Source organism: Bombina bombina, chromosome 2 (assembly GCF_027579735.1).
Source record: "Bombina bombina isolate aBomBom1 chromosome 2, aBomBom1.pri, whole genome shotgun sequence".
Lineage (NCBI taxonomy): Eukaryota > Metazoa > Chordata > Amphibia > Anura > Bombinatoridae > Bombina > Bombina bombina.
Window position 1 is genome coordinate 1,286,791,832 of NC_069500.1, and position 13,900 is coordinate 1,286,805,731.

The 13,900-nt window shown below is 41.7% G+C and overlaps 1 protein-coding gene across 1 annotated transcript in view; it reads right to left on the minus strand.

Moving 5' to 3' along the window:
* NCAPG (non-SMC condensin I complex subunit G) overlaps positions 1-13,900 on the minus strand; it is a 526,604-nt gene that overhangs the window by 115,502 nt on the left and 397,202 nt on the right. Inside the window, exon 13 of the mRNA XM_053700289.1 lies at positions 12,149-12,287. Coding sequence (XP_053556264.1) covers positions 12,149-12,287 — 139 coding nt within the window. The remainder of the gene's footprint in view (positions 1-12,148; positions 12,288-13,900) is intronic.

Below are 13,900 nucleotides of genomic sequence, written 5' to 3' on the forward strand. Positions count from 1 at the left end.
ATAAACAACAAACAAGGAAGATGTTTGTCTGAAATCCTTTGTAGCCTCTAAATAGAATTTTAGAGCACGAACTACATCCAAATTGTGCAACAAACGTTCCTTCTTTGAAACTGGATTCGGACACAAAGAAGGCACAACTATCTCCTGGTTAATATTTTTGTTAGAAACAACTTTCGGAAGAAAACCAGGTTTAGTACGCAAAACCACCTTATCTGCGTGGAACACCAGATAAGGAGGAGAACACTGCAGAGCAGATAACTCTGAAACTCTTCTAGCAGAAGAAATTGCAACCAAAAACAAAACTTTCCAAGATAATAACTTAATATCTACGGAATGTAAGGGTTCAAACGGAACCCCTTGAAGAACTGAAAGAACTAAATTGAGACTCCAAGGAGGAGTCAAAGGTTTGTAAACAGGCTTGATTCTAACCAGGGCCTGAACAAAAGCCTGAACATCTGGCACAGCCGCCAGCTTCTTGTGAAGTAAAACAGATAAAGCAGAAATCTGTCCCTTCAAAGAACTTGCAGATAATCCTTTCTCCAAACCCTCTTGTAGAAAGGATAGAATCTTAGGAATTTTTACCCTGTTCCATGGGAATCCTTTCGATTCGCACCAACAGATATATTTCTTCCATACTTTATGGTAAATTTTCCTAGTTACAGGCTTTCTAGCCTGAATAAGAGTATCAATGACAGAATCTGAGAACCCACGCTTTGATAAAATCAAGCGTTCAATCTCCAAGCAGTCAGTTGGAGTGATGCCAGATTCGGATGTTCGAACGGACCTTGAACAAGAAGGTCCCGTCTCAAAGGTAGCTTCCATGGTGGAGCCGATGACATATTCACCAGGTCTGCATACCAAGTTCTGCGTGGCCACGCAGGAGCTATCAAGATCACCGAAGCCCTCTCTTGATTGATCCTGGCTACCAGCCTGGGAATGAGAGGAAACGGTGGGAACACATAAGCTAGGTTGAAGGTCCAGGGCGCTACTAGTGCATCTACTAGAGTCGCCTTGGGATCCCTGGATCTGGACCCGTAGCAAGGAACCTTGAAGTTCTGACGAGACGCCATCAGATCCATGTCTGGAATGCCCCATAATTGAGTTATTTGGGCAAAGATTTCCGGATGGAGTTCCCACTCCCCCGGATGAAATGTCTGACGACTCAGAAAATCCGCTTCCCAATTTTCCACTCCTGGGATGTGGATTGCAGACAAGTGGCAGGAGTGAAGCTCCGCCCACTGAATTACTTTGGTCACTTCTTCCATCGCCAGGGAACTCCTTGTTCCCCCCTGATGGTTGATATATGCAACAGTCGTCATGTTGTCTGATTGAAACCTTATGAATTTGGCCTTTGATAGTTGAGGCCAAGCCTTGAGAGCATTGAATATCGCTCTCAGTTCCAGAATGTTTATCGGGAGAAGAGATTCTTCCCGAGACCATAGACCCTGAGCCTTCAGGTGTTTCCAGACCGCGCCCCAGCCCACCAGGCTGGCGTCGGTCGTTACAATGACCCACTCTGGTCTTCTGAAGCTCATCCCTTGGGACAGGTTGTCCAGGGTCAGCCACCAACGGAGTGAATCTCTGGTCCTCTGATCTACTTGGATCGTCGGGGACAAATCTGTATAATCCCCATTCCACTGTCTGAGCATGCACAGTTGTAATGGTCTTAGATGAATTTGCGCAAAAGGAACTATGTCCATTGCCGCAACCATCAAACCTATTACTTCCATGCACTGCGCTATGGAAGGAAGAAGAACAGAATGAAGTACTTGACAAGAGCTTAGAAGTTTTGATTTTCTGGCTTCTGTCAGAAAAATCTTCATTTCCAAGGAGTCTATTATTGTTCCCAAGAAGGGAACTCTTGTTGACGGAAATAGAGAACTTTTTTCTACGTTCACTTTCCACCCGTGAGATCTGAGAAAGGCTAGGACAATGTCCGTATGAGCCTTTGCTTGTGGTAGAGACGACGCTTGAATCAGTATGTCGTCCAAGTAGGGTACTACTGCAATGCCCCTTGGCCTTAGCACCGCTAGAAGGGACCCTAGTACCTTTGTGAAAATTCTTGGAGCAGTGGCTAGTCCGAATGGAAGTGCCACAAACTGGTAATGCTTGTCCAGAAAGGCGAATCTTAGGAACCGATGATGTTCCTTGTGGATAGGAATATGTAGATACGCATCCTTTAAATCCACCGTGGTCATGAATTGACCTTCCTGGATGGTAGGAAGAATTGTCCGAATGTTTTCCATCTTGAACGATGGGACCTTGAGAAATTTGTTTAGGATCTTGAGATCCAAAATTGGCCTGAATGTTCCCTCTTTTTTGGGAACTATGAACAGATTGGAGTAAAACCCCATCCCTTGTTCTCCTAATAGAACAGGATGAATCACTCCCATTTTTAACAGGTCTTCTACACAATGTAAGAATGCCTGTCTTTTTATTTGGTCTGAAGACAATTGAGACCTGTGGAACCTTCCCCTTGGGGGTAGTTCCTTGAATTCCAGGAGATAACCTTGAGAAACTATTTCTAGCGCCCAAGGATCCTGAACATCTCTTGCCCAAGCCTGAGCGAAGAGAGAGAGTCTGCCCCCCACCAGATCCGGTCCCGGATCGGGGGCCAGCATCTCATGCTGTCTTGGTAGCGGTCTTCTTGGCCTGCTTACCTTTGTTCCAGCCTTGCATCGGGCTCCAGGCTGGCTTGGTTTGAGAAGAATTACCCTCTTGCTTAGAGGATGTAGAATTTGAGGCTGGTCCGTTTCTGCGAAAGGGACGAAAATTTGTTTTATTTTTAGCCTTAAAAGACCTATCTCCTGAGGAAGGGCGTGGCCCTTTCCCCCAGTGATGTCTGAAATAATCTCAAGTCAGGGCCAAACAGCGTTTTCCCCTTGAAAGGGATGTTAAGCAATCTGATCTTGGAGTACACATCCGCTGACCAAGACTTCAGCCAAAGCGCTCTGCGCGCCACAATAGCAAAACCTGAATTTTTCGCCGCTAATCTAGCTAATTGCAAAGTGGCGTCTAAAGTAAAAGAGTTAGCCAACTTAAGTGCTTGAACTCTGTCCATAACCTCCTCATAAGAGGATGCTTGATTGAGCGACTTTTCTAGTTCCTCGAACCAGAAACACGCTGCTGTAGTGACAGGAACAATGCATGAAATAGGTTGTAGAAGGTAACCTTGCTGAACAAACATCTTTTTAAGCAAACCCTCTAATTTTTTATCCATAGGATCTTTGAAAGCACAACTATCTTCTATAGGGATAGTGGTGCGTTTATTTAGAGTAGAAACCGCCCCCTCGACCTTGGGGACTGTCTGCCATAAGTCCTTCCTGGGGTCGACCATAGGAAATAATTTCTTAAATATAGGGGGAGGGACAAAAGGTATGCCGGGCCTTTCCCATTCTTTATTTACAATGTCCGCCACCCGCTTGGGTATAGGAAAAGCTTCGGGGGGCACCGGGACCTCTAGGAACCTGTCCATCTTACATAATTTCTCTGGAATGATCAAATTGTCACAATCATCCAGAGTAGATAACACCTCCTTAAGCAGAGCGCGGAGATGTTCCAATTTAAATTTAAATGTAATAACGTCAGGTTCAGCTTGTTGAGAAATTTTTCCTGAATCTGAAATTTCTCCCTCAGACAAAACCTCCCTAGCCCCTTCAGACTGGTGTAAGGGCATGTCAGAACCATTATCATCAGCGTCCTCATGCTCTTCAGTATCTAAAACAGAGCAGTTGCGCTTTCGCTGATAGGTGGGCATTTTGGCTAAAATGTTTTTAATAGAATTATCCATTACAGCCGTTAATTGTTGCATAGTAAGGAGGATTGGCGCACTAGATTCACTAGGGACCTCCTGAGTGGGCAAGACTGGTGTAGACATAGAAGGAGATGATGCAGTACCATGCTTACTCCCCTCACTTAAGGAATCATTTTGGGCAACATTATTATCAGTGGCATCATTGTCCCTACTTTGTTTGTCACATTCATCACATATTTAAATGGAGAGGAACCTTGGCTTCCGAACATACAGAACATCGTCTATCTGATAGTTCAGACATGTTAATAGGCATAAACTTGATAACAAAGCACAAAAAACGTTTTAAAATAAAACCGTTACTGTCTCTTTAAATTTTAAACTGAACACACTTTTTTACTGAATATACGCAAAAGTATGAAGGAAATGTTCAAAATTCACCAAAATTTCACCACAGTGTCATAAAGCCTTAAAAGTATTGCACACCAAATTTGAGCTTTAACTCTTAAAATAACGGAACCGGAGCCGTTTTTACATTTAACCCCTATACAGTCCCTGGTATCTGCTTTGCTGAGACCCAACCAAGCCCAGAGGGGAATACGATACCAAATGACGCCTTCAATAAGCTTTTTCAGTGGATCTGAGCTCCTCACACATGCATCTGCATGCCTTGCTTCTCAAAAACAACTGCGCATTAGTGGCGCGAAAATGAGGCTCTGCCTATGACTAGAAAAGGCCCCCAGTGACAAATGTGTCCAATACAGTGCCTGCCGTTTTTTTTAATAAAATTCCCAAGATTAAAATAACTCTCCAAAGGTATAAACCATTAAATATGCTTATAAAGTAATCGTTTTGGCCCAGAAAAATGTCTACCAGTCTTTAAAGCCCTTGTGAAGCCCTTTTATTCTTATATTGAAAATTAAGAAAATGGATTACCGGATCCCATAGGGAAAATGACAGCTTCCAGCATTACCAAGTCTTGTTAGAAATGTGTCATACCTCAAGCAGCCAAAGTCTGCTCACTGTTTCCCCCAACTGAAGTTAATTCCTCTCAACAGTCCTGTGTGGAAACAGCCATCGATTTTAGTAACGGTTGCTAAAATAATTTTCCTCTTACAAACAGAAATCTTCATCTCTTTTCTGTTTCAGAGTAAATAGTACATACCAGCACTATTTTAAAATAACAAACTCTTGATAGAAGAATAAAAACTACATTTAAACACCAAAAAACTCTGAGCCATCTCCGTGGAGATGTTGCCTGTGCAACGGCAAAGAGAATGACTGGGGAAGGCGGAGCCTAGGAGGGATCATGTGACCAGCTTTGCTGGGCTCTTTGCCATTTCCTGTTGGGGAAGAGAATATCCCACAAGTAAGGATGACGCCGTGGACCGGACACACCTATGTTGGAGAAAACGTTTTAAAACAAAACCGTTACTGTCTCTTTAAATTTTAAACAGAAAACACTTTATTACTGAATATGTAAAAAAGTATGAAGGAATTGTTCAAAAATTACACCACAGTGTCTTAAAGCATTAAGAGTATTGCACACCAATTTTCAGAGCTTTAACCCCTAAAATAACGGAACCGGAACCGTTTACAAATTTAACCCCTATACAGTACCAGCTATAGCCTTTGCTGTGACCTAACCAAGCCCAGAGGGGAATACGATACCAAGTGACGCCTTCTAGAAACTTTTCCAGCTACTTTCAGATCCTCACACATGCATCTGCATGTCTTGCTCTCAAAAACAACTGCGCAGTAATGGCACGAAAATGAGGCTCAGCCTACAACTGGGAAGGCCCTCCCTGACTGGAAAAGGTGTCTAACATAGTGCCTGCCGTTAAAAAACGTTCCCCAATAAATTTATAAATGTGAATTATCAGCATAAACATGTATAAAATGCCCAAATAAAGCAATCGATTTAGCCCATAAAAGTGTCTACCAGTTTTATAGCCCATATTAAGCCCTTTATTCTGTTTGCTTGACTAAGAAAATGGCTTACCGGTCCCCATGAGGGGAAATGACAGCCTTCCAGCATTACATGGTCTTGTTAGAAATATGGCTAGTCATACCTTAAGCAGAAAAGTCTGCTAACTGTTTCCCCCAACTGAAGTTACTTCATCTCAACAGTCCTATGTGGAAACAGCAATTGATTTTAGTTACTGTCTGCTAAAATCATCTTCCTCTCACAAACAGAAATCTTCATCCTTTTCTGTTTCAGAGTAAATAGTACATACCAGCACTATTTTAAAATAACAAACACTTGATAGAAGAATAAAAAACTACATTTAAACACCAAAAAACTCTTAACCATCTCCGTGGAGATGTTGCCTGTGCAACGGCAAAGAGAATGACTGGGGTGGGCGGAGCCTAGGAGGGACTATATGGCCAGCTTTGCTGGGACTCTTTGCCATTTCCTGTTGGGGAAGAGATATTCCCACAAGTAAGGATGACGCCGTGGACCGGACACACCAATGTTGGAGAAATTATGACTATTTGTTTTGGAACTTATAAAAACATAGAACTGACAAAGGAAGACGTTTCTGAGAGGAAGCCGATAAAGTATAAAGCAAGCACAAGGAGATTTGAATCATATCAGAAACGCAAATCATGGCAGGCCAATCATGGCAGGCCATACCAGAGCAAATCAATTGGCTGAAGCTTGTCTGTGATTCATTTTGGCTATTAGCCTAGATAGCAATACAAATGGAACCAGGTAACCACTAGGGCATCTATAAGGTCTGCTTAAAAGGTGCCGAGAAGCTGGCACAATATTGGGAGAGCTTGCAATTCAAGCAAGAGGCCATGTGATCTTTGGCAAGCTCCAATCTCTCACTATCTGGTTAAAAACCTACTGGTTCAGAGACCACGCCCGAGTTGTAATCACTGGCAACTGAGAAATACACCTCCCAATTATGATGTTCTGTCCAACTGATAATGCATGACACTTCCTTCATTACTGGGTAACAGAGTTCCACTTTGGTGAATGATGTAAGCTGGTGACAGCTAGCCAATGGCTTGGGAAGTCTGTATCTTAGCCCTCAGGCCATTTACAATGACACGTTCATTTGAAAGAGGGGAGTCTGCCCTTTCAAATGAGAGGTAGCATGCCTCTAAGTTGCAGGTGTTCACCATAAAAACGTCAATTACTTGCAGTATTGAAAATGCTGTTTAAGCAGAGGAGGAGGCGAGGTCTAACAGAGCCCCTATCTCCTTCCCCTGTTTGGGCTACAGAAGCAAGTGATCCCTCATTTGAAAGAGGGGAGCCTGCCCTTTCAAATGAGGGGTCAGTTGCCCATATAAGATGCAGGTGAGCGCTGTTGAAAACATAATTTATGCTTACCTGATAAATTCCTTTCTCCTGTAGTGTAGTTAGTCCACGGGTCATCCATTACTTATGGAATATATCTCTTCCTAACAGGAAACTGCAAGAGAATTACGCAGCAGAGCTGCTATATAGCTCCTCCCCTCACATATCATACTCATTCGACCAAAGCAGACGAGAAAGGAGGAACCATAGGGTACAGTGGTGACTGGAGTTTAATTAAAATTTAGACCTGCCGTAAAAACAGGGCGGGCCGTGGACTGACTACACTACAGGAGAAAGGAATTTATCAGGTAAGCATAAATTATGCTTTCTCCTGTTAAGTGTAGTCAGTCCACGGGTCATCCATTACTTATGGAATACCAATACCAAAGCTAAAGTACACGGATGAAGGGAGGGACAAGGCAGGAACATTAAACAGAAGGAACCACTGCCTGAAGTACCTTTCTCCCAAAAATAGCCTCAGACGAAGCAAAAGTGTCAAATTTGTAAAATTTTGAAAAAGTGTGAAGCGAAGACCAAGTCGCAGCGTTGCAAATCTGTTCAACAGAGGCCTCATTTTTAAAGGCCCAGGTGGAAGCCACAGCTCTAGTAGAATGAGCTGTAATCCTTTCAGGAGGCTGCTGTCCAGCAGTCTCATAGGCTAAGCGTATTATGCTACGAAGCCAAAAAGAGAGAGCGGTAGCCGAAGCCTTTTGACCTCTCCTCTGTCCAGAGTAAACGACAAACAGGGAAGAAGTTTGACGAAAATCCTTAGTTGCCTGCAAATAGAATTTCAGGGCACGGACTACGTCCAGATTATGCAAAAGTCGTTCCTTCTTTGAAGAAGGGTTAGGACACAGAGATGGAACAACAATCTCTTGATTTATATTCCTGTTAGTAACTACCTTAGGTAAGTACCCAGGTTTAGTACGCAGGACTACCTTGTCTGAATGAAAAATCAGATAAGGAGAATCACAATGTAAGGCAGATAACTCAGAGACTCTTCGAGACGAGGAAATAGCCATCAAAAACAGAACTTTCCAAGATAACAGCTTGATATCAATGGAATGAAGGGGTTCAAATGGAACGCCTTGAAGAACATTAAGAACTAAGTTTAAGCTCCACGGCGGAGCAACAGACTTAAACACAGGCTTAATCCTAGTTAAAGCCTGACAGAAAGCCTGAACGTCTGGAACTTCAGCCAGACGTTTGTGTAGAAGAGACAGAGCAGAAATCTGTCCCTTTAACGAACTAGTAGATAAGCCCTTTTCTAAACCCTCTTGTAGAAAGGACAATATCCTAGGAATCCTAACCTTACTCCATGAGTAACTCTTGGATTTGCACCAATGTAAATATTTTCGCCATATCTTATGGCAAATTCTTCTGGTAACAGGCTTCCTAGCCTGTATTAAGGTATCAATAACCGACTCCGAGAAGCCACGCTTTGATAGAATCAAGCGTTCAATCTCCATGCAGTCAGCCTCAGAGAAATTAGATTTGGATGTTTGAAAGGACCCTGAATTAGAAGGTCCTGTCTCAGAAGCAGAGACCACGGTGGACAGGACGACATGTCTACTAGGTCTGCATACCAGGTCCTGCGTGGCCACGCAGGCGCTATCAGAATCACCGAAGCTCTCTCCTGTTTGATCTTGGCAAATAGGTTTGAATAGAATCCCTGCCCGTGTTCCGTCCGCGGAACTGGGTGGATTACCCCCATTAGTAAGAGGTCTTGTACACAGCGTAGAAACGCCTCTTTCTTTATTTGGTTTGCTGATAACCTTGAAAGATGAAATCTCCCCCGTGGAGAAGTTTTGAAGTCCAGGAGATATCCCTGAGATATGATCTCCAACGCCCAGGGATCTTGGACATCTCTTGCCCAAGCCTGGGCGAAGAGAGAAAGTCTGCCCCCCACTAGGGGGCCCTCTCTTCATGCTGTTTTGGGGGCAGCAGCAGGTTTCTTGGCCTGCTTGCCCCTGTTCCAGGACTGGTTAACTTTCCAGCCCTGTCTGTAACGAGCAACAGCTCCTTCCTGTTTTGGAGCGGAGGAAGTTGATGCTGCTCCTGCCTTGAAGTTACGAAAGGCACGAAAATTAGACTGTTTGGCCTTTGATTTGGCCCTGTCCTGAGGTAGAGCATGGCCCTTACCTCCCGTAATGTCAGCAATAATTTCTTTCAAGCCGGGCCCGAATAAGGTCTGCCCTTTGAAAGGAATATTAAGCAATTTAGATTTAGAAGTCACGTCAGCTGACCAGGATTTAAGCCATAGCGCTCTGCGCGCTTGGATGGCGAATCCGGAGTTCTTAGCCGTAAGTTTGGTTAAATGCACAACGGCATCAGAAACAAATGCATTAGCTAGCTTAAGTGTCTTAAGCTTGTTGATTATTTCATCCAATGGAGCTGAGCGAATGGCCTCTTCCAGAGACTCAAACCAGAATGCTGCCGCAGCAGTGATAGGCGCAATGCATGCGAGGGGCTGTAAAATCAAACCTTGTTGAACAAACATTTTCTTAAGGTAACCCTCTAATTTTTTATCCATTGGATCTGAAAAGGCACAACTATCCTCCACCGGGATAGTGGTACGCTTAGCTAAAGTAGAAACTGCTCCCTCCACCTTAGGGACCGTCTGCCATAAGTCTTGTGTGGTGGCGTCAATAGGAAACATTTTCCTAAATATGGGAGGAGGGGTAAAAGGCACACCCGGTCTATCCCACTCCTTGCTAATAATCTCTGTAAGCCTTTTTGGTATAGGAAATACGTCAGTACACACCGGTACCGCATAGTATCTATCCAACCTACATAATTTCTCTGGAATTGCAACCGTGTTACAATCATTCAGAGCCGCTAATACCTCCCCTAGCAATGTGCGGAGGTTCTCTAGCTTAAATTTAAAATTGGAAATCTCTGAATCCAGTCTCCCTGGATCAGATCCGTCACTCACAGAATGAAGCTCTCCGTCCTCACGTTCTGCAAACTGTGACGCAGTATCTGACATGGCTCTCATCTCATCCGCGCGCTCTATCCTTAACCCAGAGCTATCGCGCTTGCGTCTTAATTCTGGCAACTTAGATAATACTTCTGTCATAACAGTAGCCATGTCTTGCAAAGTGATTTGTAAGGGCCTCCCTGATGTACTTGGTGCCACAAAATCACGCACCTCCTGAGCGGGAGGCGAAGGTACTGACACGTGAGGAGAGTTAGTCGGCATAACTTCCCCCTCGTCGTCTGGTGATAATTTCTTTACATGTAAAGATGGACTTTTATTTAAAGTAGCATCAATGCAATTAGTACACAAATTTCTATTGGGCTCCACATTGGCCTTTAAACATAGTGAACAAAGAGATTCATCTGAGTCAGACATGTTTAAACAAACTAGCAATGAGACTAGCAAACTTGGAAATACTTTTCAAAATTAATTTACAAGCAATATAAAAAACGTTACTGTGCCTTTAAGAAGCACAGAAAAACTGACACAGTTGAAATAACAATGACCAAAATAGTTATAGCAACCAAATTTTCACAGTAAATGTATTAAGTTAGCAAAGGATTGCACCCACCAGCAAATGGATGATTAACCCCTTAGTACCCAAAAACGGATAACAATTATATAATTAACGTTTTTCTCACAGTCAAATACACTGTCACAGGACTGCTGTGCCCGATTACCTCACTCAAAATGGATTTTGAAGACCCCTGAGCTCTCTAGAGACGATCTGGATCATGGAGGATGAAGTAGACAGATTGTGACTGAATTTTTACTGCGAAAAAAAAAGCGCTAAAATAGGCCCCTCCCACTCATATTACAACAGTGGGGAAGCTCAGAAACTGTTTCTATGCAGAAAACAAAAATGGCCATGTGGTAAAAATCATGCCCTAATAAGTTTTATCACAAAAACGATTAACAAGCCAGTAAACGTTTTAAACATACATTTGAAAGTTATGTATTATTATTAATAAGCCTGCTACCAGTCGTTTTTACTGCAGTTAAGGCTCATACATTATTTCAGTATTAACAGTATTTTCAGAGTCAATTCCATTCCTTAGAAAAATACATTCAGTGTACACACACACACATCAGCCTGATACCAGTCGCTATCACTGCATTTAAGGCTGAACTTACTTTACAATGGTATCAGCAGTATTTTCTCAGTCAATTCCATTCCTCAGAAAATAAATTACTGCACATACCTCATTTGTTGCAGGGGAGCCCTGCATGCTATTCCCCTTCTCTGAAGTTACCTCACTCCTCAGATGAGAAACAGCCAGTGGATCTTAGTTACGTCTGCTAAGACCATAGAAAAAAACCCAGGCAGATTCTTCTTCTAATGCTGCCTGAGAATAAACAGCACACTCCAGTGCCATTTAAAAATAACAAACTTTTGATTGTAGAAATAAACTAAGTTAAAAAACACCACAGATCTCTCACAGCTTCCTTTTTAGTTAGGCTGCAAAAGAATGACTGAGTATGATATGTGAGGGGAGGAGCTATATAGCAGCTCTGCTGGGTAATTCTCTTGCAGTTTCCTGTTAGGAAGAGATATATTCCATAAGTAATGGATGACCCGTGGACTGACTACACTTAACAGGAGAAACAGCAATTACCTGCAACAACAATGAACATGCTTTTAGCCTTATGGGGAGGGGGATGTGGGACAATAAAATGTGTGTTTGACATATTTAGGAAATAATGCTGCTATTTACTATGTACTACATGTCAAATTACATTAAAATTGAATTTGTTGCATTTAATATTGTGGCATTTTCTCGTATTATTATATTTTGGCAAACTAAGTTATTTTCTAAAAATGCTTTGTCTGCTGAAACAAATGACATTGTTTGAGTGGGTACCTCACAGAAAAATGTTAAAACTTATGTGCAAATTTAATGAAGGTCAAACAACTAAAAACACCTCTAGTATAAGTGTGAAAATGGGTGAGCAGCGAAAGGCTTAAGCAGTAGGGATGTGCATTGGGAAGTTTTGTTAGCTGCTGAATGCGGAAACGGCCTCCTTCCGCATTCAGTAGCTAACAAAACTGCCAAATACACATCCCTATTAAGCAATTCAGATTATATGTATAATATTTTATAGTTACCTTCATCAATAGTTCCTTGGTTACTTGTAACAATCTCATTTTCTTGATTAATTTCTGGAGCTTCTTTAACACCACTGTAACTCTTTAATTGCATCCTCAGTTTTTCTATTGCCCTCTCACAAATTTTGTCTGTCACCTCCTGAAACACAATGTTTAACAAAAGTAGGATTGAACACTAGAAACCAATTCAACAAAATTTAGCATTAAAGGGGCATTGTATTGTAAACTTTTCTCTGCTTTAATGTGTTCCCAATGATCCATTTTTCCTGCAGGACATTATTTAACTGGTTTACAGATAACTTTTTTTACCTTTATTTTGTGGTTTCATGTTGCTGTTTTTGCTTATACTGTATGTATTCTCTTTCTGAGAGCTCTGTAAACGTGAGGCAGCAGCAGAAATCAGATTACCACTGGGTGGTGGGAGAGAGAGAAGTACTAAAAGTTTTATTTTCAAATACTCTTTCTATTTAATGCTCATTGTGTATATTAAGGGGATAACATTAAGAGACTGGTTTGTCCATTTAAGAAGACATGTTCTTGAGAGCAATAATTTGAGGTTATAGGGAGTAAACAGCTATTTCAAATACAACAATATACCAAAAGGAAACATTTCCTGTACATTTATAATACTCTACAGCTGGTATAAAAAATTATTGGGAACACATTAAAGGGAAAACAATTTTACAGTACAATTTTTGTTTAAACTGAATTTTCAATTTTAGTTTTCAGGAAACTAAAAAACATAATTTATGTAAGAACTTGCCTGATAAATTCATTTCTTTCATGGTGGCAAGAGTGCATGAGTTAGTGACGTATGGGATATATATTCCTACCAGGAGGGGGCAAAGTTTCCCAAACCTCAAATGCCTATAAATACACCTCCCACCTCACCCATACCTCAGTTTAACGTATAGCCAAGTTAGTGAGGTGTAAAAGGAGTAAAAGCATAAAAAAGAGGAACAGGATAAAGTGCTTTATACAAAAAAAATCATAACCCCAAAAATCGGGTGGGTCTCATGGACTCTTGCCACCATGAAAGAAATTAATTTATCAGGTAAGTTCTTACATAAATTAGGTTGTCTTTCATATAGGTGGCAAGAGTCCATGAGCTAGTGACGTATGGGATATAATACCCAAGATGTGTCCATGAGTCACTAGAGAGGGAGCGATAAAATAAAAACAGCTATTTCTGCTGAGAAATTAAATCCAAAAAATAATTACGTTTTCTTAAAAAAATAAAAAAAAGTTAAATTATAGGCACTAGAATCAAACTGAGACAGCTGCCTGAAGAACCTTTCTACCAAAGGCTGCTTCCGAAGAAGCAAACACATCAAAATGGTAACATTTAGTAAATGTATGCAAAGAAGACCAAGTTGCTGCTTTGCAAATTTGATCAACTGAAGCTTCATTCTTGAAAGCCCAAGAAGTGGCAACTGATCTAGTAGAATGAGCTGTAATTCGCTGAGGCGGAGACTGCCCCGCCTCCAAAAAAGCTTTGTGAATCAAAAGTTTCAACCAAGATGCCAAGGAAATGGCAGAGGCTTTGTGACATTTTCTGGAACCAGAAAAAAAATAACAAATAGACTAGAATCTTTCTGAAATCTTCAGAAGCCTCAACATAATATTTCAAAGCTCGTACCACATACAAATAATGTAAAGACCTTTCAAAAGTATTCTTAGGATTAGGGCACAAGGAAGGAACAATATTTTCCTTATTGATGTTGTTAGAATTCACAACTTTAGGTAAAAATG